The sequence below is a fragment of the Crocodylus porosus genome, unplaced genomic scaffold (assembly GCF_001723895.1).
Source record: "Crocodylus porosus isolate Cpor-Errol unplaced genomic scaffold, CroPor_comp1, whole genome shotgun sequence".
Classification (NCBI taxonomy): Eukaryota; Metazoa; Chordata; order Crocodylia; family Crocodylidae; genus Crocodylus; species Crocodylus porosus.
In genome coordinates, this window is record NW_017728934.1 from 1,722,137 (window position 1) to 1,730,701 (window position 8,565).

At 47.7% G+C, this 8,565-nt stretch overlaps 1 protein-coding gene across 5 annotated transcripts in view; it reads right to left on the reverse strand.

Annotated features, from left to right (window-relative positions):
• Nucleotides 1–8,565, reverse strand: part of KCNC4 (potassium voltage-gated channel subfamily C member 4) — a 48,532-nt gene that overhangs the window by 22,342 nt on the left and 17,625 nt on the right. For all 5 annotated transcript variants that reach the window (XM_019546262.1, XM_019546260.1, XM_019546258.1 and 2 more), the window contains one exon: nucleotides 6,390–6,575. In XM_019546262.1, coding sequence (XP_019401807.1) covers nucleotides 6,390–6,575 — 186 coding nt within the window. The remainder of the gene's footprint in view (nucleotides 1–6,389; nucleotides 6,576–8,565) is intronic.

The window sequence follows — 8,565 nt, forward strand, 5'->3', positions numbered from 1 at the left end:
AGGTAGACATGCAGAAATGTTTGCAGGCTTCTGATATGCTCCGTTAGCTCAAGCCTGCACACTCGCCAACACGTGTAACGTTCTCATCCACACGAGCATCTGTATATACACACCAACACACCCACTCCTGCATTCCCCACATGCACATTCACTCAGATGTACTAAGAGGAAAAAATTCTCTGCTGCTTGACTCACTGAGCTGAGGAAAAAAGGACAACAGGACTAAATTGGAGTCTCTTGTTAGATATCAGGGCAGAGCTCCAAACTGACAGCTCAATGCTAGCCTCAAGGACCCAAAGAGACATGGTCTGCAGGGTCCATGACATTGCCAGACCCCCCCAACCGACTGCCATGCATCTGGAGTTAATTTTACGCAATACATAGTAGGGGTGTAGAAGGGTTGGGGGTTAAATTCTACCCATAATCTAGTCAATGGAAAATGCCAACGGATCCATTTGAAGAATTACAGTGTATCCTACCATACCATCCTCAATTTGACATTTGTAAATTCAGCAGAGGAGCCTTAGTCAGACTTTCAGGAAAAAGATAAACTTAATGATATTACAAACTACAGGAGAGGGATATAATTGGGAGACAACTCTATTATATCGCTGCTCAGAGCCCTTGCTTCTAACCGATTGCCCGTAGCTAGTTCTCTCCAACCGACGTGGTTACTTAAAAACCCTTACACCCAACGACCTGCCTGGAAGGACTTCTAGACTTCCCAAAAGGACAGTCCCTCCACAATTCTTAGCATTTAGCTCAACAAAAGACCAGGGATTTGAATCAGCAATACACTCTCAGAGTCCACAATAAGGTATACGTGCATGCCAAAATTGATGTGCAGTCACAAGCAGATGCAGAGGTAGGCACACACTTTGGGGAGGGCCAGTTCTGCAGATGAGATGGTTTCATACACCTCATCTACATGGGCAAGGAAGGCAGGTCATGCCATGAGACAAGCAAAGAGTCCCTCCTTTATGTTAGGGTGGGCTCAGTGCAGATGAGCTTGGCACTGTAGAAAGGAGATTGCCGTGGAGGCTGGGAAGCTGGTTGCCGGGGTTCATGGGAAGAAGAACTATATTCTTCTAGTTGCCTGAAATAAACCATACCGTGCCCGAATCAGTTCTCCTGGAATCTGGACCAAAACATGTCGAATGCCAGTACGTGCGTTATACTTCCAAGCAGAACCCAATCTCCCCGATTTCCTCCGCTTGTAACAACACAAGTACCTGCCCCAGAAGCTGACAGATGGCTGTCAGTGAACTGGGCTGAGAACCAAAGCAATCTCAATCTGAAGCATTGCCAGCATGTCCAGTACCAGTACAGACAGCCTCAACAGGAGATTAATACAGTCTGTTTTCCAAATAGCTGAGCTGCCACAGCTGATTGAGGGACTTTGCTCTGCACCTATGATCATCCAGAGTCAGAAGGTCTTAGCTGTGATGCGACATACAAAGCATCCTGCTAGGCATATCTAGCCCTGTCCTTTCTCTGCTCCTGTCTAAAGGACCCACTTTAAATAACAATGCATGAAGCAAAGGCTGCAGTTAATAGGAACAGTCACTAATCTCCAAGCTAAACGTATGTCACAAAGCATGACGAGAAACATCCATCTTGATCCCCTGAAGCTATTCCTTCACTGCAAATGTAAGCCATGTGGTTACCTGGGTTTAGTTTTCCACTATCCCATCACCCACCAGCAATGCCTCTGACCTGGGTATGGAGGAGCTTTAAGTGAGTCTAGTTTATTGATCTTTGGATATGGGGCAGAGCCCCAGTTCTGCTTGAACTCACACCGAAACCTGCTTGCTTTGCAGTGAGGGTGCAAGACAAGTCACCCAAGTGTGGACAGGGCTCCAATAACCTTCCCACAATCCCACTGCAAGGTCTCTCATAATTGATCCTAGACCATCTGAGCACAGGATATGCCCCAACACCCATGCACGTGTGCTGAAACAGGAAGGACACAAAAAAGCAAGTAGGACTTTTGCACTCCCCATGTGAGGCTGACCTAGATGCTCAGACCCAAGCTTTACTTATTCAGGTTAACTGCGCAGTGAAGATATATTCTGAGATGTATCAGTTTAATACCCTGCAGAACGAAGAAAGCAGGGTTTGGGTTTTTTTTCCAAATGGGTGTGTAAAGAGGTGCTTTGCCCTCCTTTACCCAGCTGCAAGTACTCAGCAGCTAATAGTCTGCCTGGCTGAGAGACTGGGAGCCAGCTGGGGCTGATACAAGCTAATGAAGGAAGAGCCATAAAGAGGGTTTAAAAACTCCAGGGGGAGGGGGAAGCCCCGAATCCAAGTGATTCCTCCTATACTGCCTGAAGGAAGGTGCTGGGTCTTGCCTTGGGTTGGTCTGTTATGGTTGTGAAGCCTGTTCAAGAGGAATCAAAGCTGTCTGGAAAGTCTGAACACAAAACTGACTGGCCTAGCTAAGGAAGCTGGGTGAGGCACATGCTCGTAGGGTGTCTTTGACAGTTCCCAAGCCATCAGCTACCAGTTGAACTTCTGACCAGAAGGGCTAGATGTCTTGTTGGAGATTTGAAAAATGCAGTGTTTGAGGTTTGCATGCAGCACTACACTGTGATCAAGTCAAGCAGGGCCAGGCTAGGGCTGTACTTGACTGGGGGATCTCCAGGAAACAGTGAGTCAGAAGGGTGGGTGCTCTGTGCATGGATTTGGTTGTGAATCAGTGTCCCAGTAGGGTGGATAGGAGAGGTGAAGCTAATGAGGTTCTGTTTTTTTGATCAGCTGTTAAAAAGATGCCCTGACTACCAATGACTTCATGTTATCTCATAGAGCTTTTCTCCAAAGGAGGGAGCTCAGCCCTCTGGGGCCCAGCTAATGTGAATAATAATTACACTCGTTCTAACTCCATCTCCCTGTGGCTTCTGCTACATCTTGTAAATACTTTCTGTGTTTTGGAGCAGTCTTGTAACATTGCTCAGGCTGTAAGCATGCCAGGTCCTACCCTGGGGGTGTCTGCATTTCAGTTTAGGGTCAAGCCTGAGAAATTCATGTGTGCATCTAAACGATGAAGTGTGCAGACAGAACCATCCACATGAATCAATAAAATAACCATTTTTCATAAAAATGGGGCTGGAAGGGTCTTCAGGTGGTCATCTGGCCTAGCCCCCCTGGTCAAGACAGAATTGTGACTAATCTGCACCATCGCAGATAAATTTCTATCTAACCTGTACTTAAAAACTTCTAATACCAGAGGTTTCATAACTGCTTGAGATAATCTGTTCTGGGGTTTAACCACTCCGAAAGGTAGAGTGGGCTTTGTAATATCTAACCCAACTCTCCAAATCTGCCTGCTTGGAATTTAAGCCCATTACTTCTCAGTCTGCCTCTCGGGGACTCAGGAAACAACTGATCGGCACCCTCTTGAGAATAAACCTCTTTGTATTTGAAGATTGTCATCAAATCCCTCTTCAGTCTGGTCTTCCCCAGACTGACTAATCCTAGTTTTTCTAATGCATGCCGATTGTGGACATGGCTAAAACCAGCTTTTTAACTTCCTGTCCTGTAAACTTAAACTTCTTGCCTTCCCCAACTAGTCAGGAAGTCAAAGAGCTATAGTGCCTGGTGCAATTTCCTCATTGCAGTCTCATCCTTCACACCCTGTAGGATCTCAGCCTTGCTGCAGCTCCAGACCCCATTCTCTTGGCCCGGCTTATCCTGTTCTGCTCCTGACCTGAGGCCTGGACTATGAAGACAGATATCATATTAGATTAGAAATGTGACTCTGACATTTCACCTTTTGTCATAGCCTCAACCACTGGTCCAGATCTCAGGTACTTGGCTAGGCCCACACTCCACAAGAATAACTATGGCCTTCTTACAATTGTATTGTGCTTACAGTTTGAGCAGCAAGAGCTTAACTGAAGGGCCTGGACTTATATACTCGGCCCAGCTGGCTCTGCAGCCCATCAGCTCAGTGCTTGCAGCTGGTGCTGCTCTGGGACCAGGTGGCCCTGCTTAGAGGGAAGATGGTCTTCCAACAGCAACCTCACATTGAAAAAAGGTAAAAATTGGACCAAAGTAAAATTGGACCAAAGTAAAAATTTGGCAAAAATGGTTTATTTTGCTCCAAAAAAGCTGGAAACTTTTCTTTGTGGAAATATTTACTGCGCTCGTCCCCCTCAAAGGCTTAATTAAATGAAGACTTGTCACTTGTTTCTCAAGATGAATTGCTGGAATTTTTAAGTCTTTGGATTCGCCAAAAACAGGCTTGGAAAACTGAAAATATTGGGGGGGGGGGGCATTAATCAGAAAAATGTTTAAAAAAAAAAATAGCTGGAAGTTTTTTAGTAAGCAGTTTTGAAAATTACCTGTGAAACAAAAGTGACGTTTTTCTACCAGTGCCAAAAACTACTAAAATATTCCAATCAAGCATCTCTGAGTTTCCCCTTATGGATGCCCAGAAGTACCACACATTATAAATCTGATCTCTCTTATCATCTGCCAGTGTCCTAACTGACCCAAGACCTGGCCCAAAGTCCAGTGAAACCAATGTAAAGGCTCATTGACTTCTGTGGTTTTCAGATCTGGTCCCAAATCTTCGCATTAGGGAAGAACAATTGAACGGTCTTCCAAAGACCCTTTCCAATGCCAGTCTCTGCTGGAGGTGCTGGAGGGATCTGGTTGCTACTACCACAATGATTGGCTGACAGCTTTGCCCAGTGTCTCTTATTAGTGTGGGTTTAGCAATAGGGATGATGGTAAAGTAAATTCAAAGCAAGTCAGGGGTCCCTGTACTGCAAGGGACTGGCCTCAGTACACTCGCACTGCATTTACCACTGGTTGGGCAGTGCTGTTCCCAAGCCCTCAGAGCTCAATCAGCCTCAGCAAGGGCAGATGATTCTTCCTTGTCCTAAGAGATCACAGGAACAAGACACTCACTGCTGAGTTAGCCCTTCAGACTACAAGAGAAAAGGGCACTTGTGAAGCAGCTCACAGCTCCCCACCCCTGGACGCACCGCAGTGCCGGCTTGACCCCATCTTTACTGACGCGAGAGATGCTCGTGTGACAGCCAACTTGTTAGCCGGCACCAAGGACTGAGCTGTGACCCTCTGGAGTTGAAAGCAGGAATCTTTTCTGCTTGAGCTAATGTGTCAGGACTCCTGGCTGAAAGCTATACCAAACTCATCTGCTCTCTGGACCTGGCACAGAGGTGGATGCACAATACACAATGGCCCTGACAAGTGGGATACATGAGAATAAGCAGAGCTGTTAGGCCTTGAAATTACATGTTACCAAGAAGGCAGGAGCAGCCCAGCTCTCAGCTACAGTGTTTTACTGTGCAAGATGGAGGGGGGAGATTAAACTATGGTGCCTCAGTTTGAGATTTAAAGACCTAAGCTGTTGTTTAGAGCTTCTGAGCTCAAAACCCAGTGAAAGAAAACACAGCCAGAAGAGAAGTCTGTTTATATGGCTCATGAGATAGAAAAGAGAAACTTCCCCATTTCATTCATTTTCCCAGTTCTCAGTTAAGCTCTTTGCAGAATGTGCTTATAAAACAGCAGCATACCACATGCTAGTCTAATGGGCTAGAGGAGAAAAAGCCCCAGGTAAAACCAATGGACGTACAATAGCCGGACTGGTTCAGCTAACTGGACCTAAAACTCACTTTATTGGCTCCTTGGCTAGTGCAGTATGGGAAGACATAATTAGATTCAGCTGGAAAAACCCTGGTGGGTTTTGGTGGAAATTTAAAACCTAGGATGTGAAGTATGGGAAAACTACAAAGGAATTCCAGTACTGAAAGTAGAAAGTATAGAAAATAGAAGTATAGAAAGCCAAGTATAGAAAGAGGGGAACAAGGGACAAGAAAAGTGCAGTGTTGTCATAGAGATGGATAGAAGAAGTGAAAGAACAAAAGCCACATAGGACAATGAAAAGAAAGGGGTCTCAGACAGATGTAAGGCACATCTGGAGGCACTGGGCAAACACAGTGCCAGGACAGCACACATCTGTAGAGCAAGATTAAAAGATGAGGCGTAGAAGGCCAAAAGCTCATGGCCACATGACATCTTACGGATGGACTTTGGCATTCATTACTGAAGAGCTGTACACACGTGATGGGTAGGTTGCTTCGCCTCAGCAGCACAGTGCGTGCATAATGCACCATGGCTACAGGCATGGGGCTCCAGGGACAGCACTGGCAGGAGAAGGGCAGGGAATGCACCGTCCCCAGAAAAGACACATTTTTCTTTTCTTCAAAAGGGGCCGCGATGAGGAGAACCAATGGGAAAGCAGCTGGAAATGGCCCCCCCATGGAAAACCAACCTCATGCATCTGTACTTGTTCCTCTGTCCTCCCCCTTCCCTGCCTGGGCTCTCTCCAGTTACCAAGTGCCTCTAGGTCTCGCCCATACCTTTCCGGATGCCACCATCAGCTGCACAGGAGAAGTCCCCAGCAGTCAGCAGAAAGCACGTTGCCGCTTTCTTGTTCTTGTCTCTGGTGCTGGAGCGTCTCATGGGCTTTTTCTCCTCATTGGATGGTGACAGGGGCTGCTCTTCATCTGACAGCACCACATTGGCATCGCCATTCTGCTTGGAGTCTTCAGAGGCAGGGTTAAGGAGGAGAAAAATTAAGAAAAATATTAAATATTCTCTAAGGAAACTGCCGAGATCCAGGCTCTTGCCACTGGCTATAAGAAGGCCTTGCAGATGGCTGCCCACTAGCTACAGAAACATTCCCCTGAACATTGCCCAAACTGGGATCCCCCAGCCCTGACCTGAAGGGACCAGTCTAAAGGGAGAGAGAGGAACTGAGCCACCTCTGAGGTCAATGGGACTGATGGCCTATTCCCCAGGCAATTCCATCCTCTGCTATCTCCAAGCTGATCAGAGCAGTTTTGTCCAGGCCCTCAGCAGGTTTTGTTCAGGACTGATCAAAAGGTGAGTCCTTGATCAGCTCCAAGGGCTGCTCTAAATTACACTGGGGATCAAACCGCCACCTGCGGAATTGGGGACGACAGCCGGCTCCTTTGCATATGCCCCGGGCTGCACCCAGCGGACTTTTACTGAGGACTGGGTCTGAGGCTCACAAAGCTTCAGTCCAAAAGTAAATGTTTGTGAGCATGTAGAAACAAGGGAGTTACAAAGCAAACACATGGAGCTCAGCCGAGGTTCTCAAATACCACTGTAGTGCATGTAAACAAGGGCAAGTACAAGAGGCATCAAGCAGGCACTACCATGCACCCATCAGCAAACACAAGCAGGCCCAGATCCTGAGATGGGATCGCTCACTGAAGCTGACAGGGATGACCCCTGAGAAGCTGTGTGAATTCAGTGCTGGTGCAAGACAGGTGCACCATAGATAGCTGCCACCAGACCAGTTCCCATCATGCTGCATGTCCAACCATGAACTGAATGGCATCAACACTTGGGCCAAAGGAAATTCAGCCACTGTGGCCCATTCCATCTTTGGCGTCTCTGCTGAAACTGCCAGCACAGAGGCCACCTAATGCCAATTAAATTTGCTGTTTAGCAATGCAGACACATACCCACTCAGACCTGGGCAGAGACCCAGCAGGCTCATGTCATCTAGGTCCCACCAGCCTGCTCTTGTGCCCATTTGCTGCCTCTTTCACTCACTGCTGGGCTAGACAGATTGGAAGCAGTGGCCTCGGTGGAAGGGGTCCCACTGCCAAGGCTCCAATCTAAGCTGGAGGCTAAGCTCTTAACATGATTTGAATGCATTTGCTTTTGACATCCAGAACTGGAGACAGCCATCCCAGCCTGGACTCTCAGCTCCTGCAAATCGGCGACGCTCCTTCAGGGCCAATGTTGTTGCTTCTCTTGACACCGGCTGAGGATAGCTCCCCTCCTTCTGGCAGCTCTGTGAGAGCCACTATTGGGTGGGAAGGATGCTCTCTAGCAGGAACATTTGGTGGCTTTTTTTTTCCTGGAGAAACAAAGGAATCTGAATTTCTTCTCTGCCACGAGCAGCATTTTCCCACGGAGGGCCCAGAACACCTTTCTTTGCCAGTCAGCACCTGCAGCAAGAAACCCCAGAGATGCACAAGGCCTTGGGAAGCAGCTACACATAGCTTTGCTGCTGAAAAGCACTGGCACTGAGAAGCCGTACAGATCAGGAGCCAGCTGCATCTCGTTCCCTTTGATGGCAGGCTGTGCTCTGGAGACACCGCATGAGAAATTGCTTCTTCTGACTCTGTAAAACATGCCACCAGGGTGCCACGGTTTAGATTGCCCCTGGCTCCTCAACAGTACAACTTCCATGTGGCCCACTGAGGCTGGAGGACCCAGCAAGGAGACCCAGCTGGCTCAGTAAAGTATAGACATGAGGTCAGTGGAACGAGCCCAAACTAGCCATGTAAATGGAGCGTGGTGGAACAATCAAGCTGGGATAGATTAGCTACCAGGAGACGGACTCAAGGCTTGAACTGGCCATTTACTCAGGCACCTTGCAGGCCATGCCAGCTGCTAAGATGCCAGCACGCCGCATGGTAGCAGTTCAAATACTGGAACACAATGCTTGCTAGAAGCTGATCTTCTCAGGCTAGCTGCTAGCTAGCACGTGGGGCA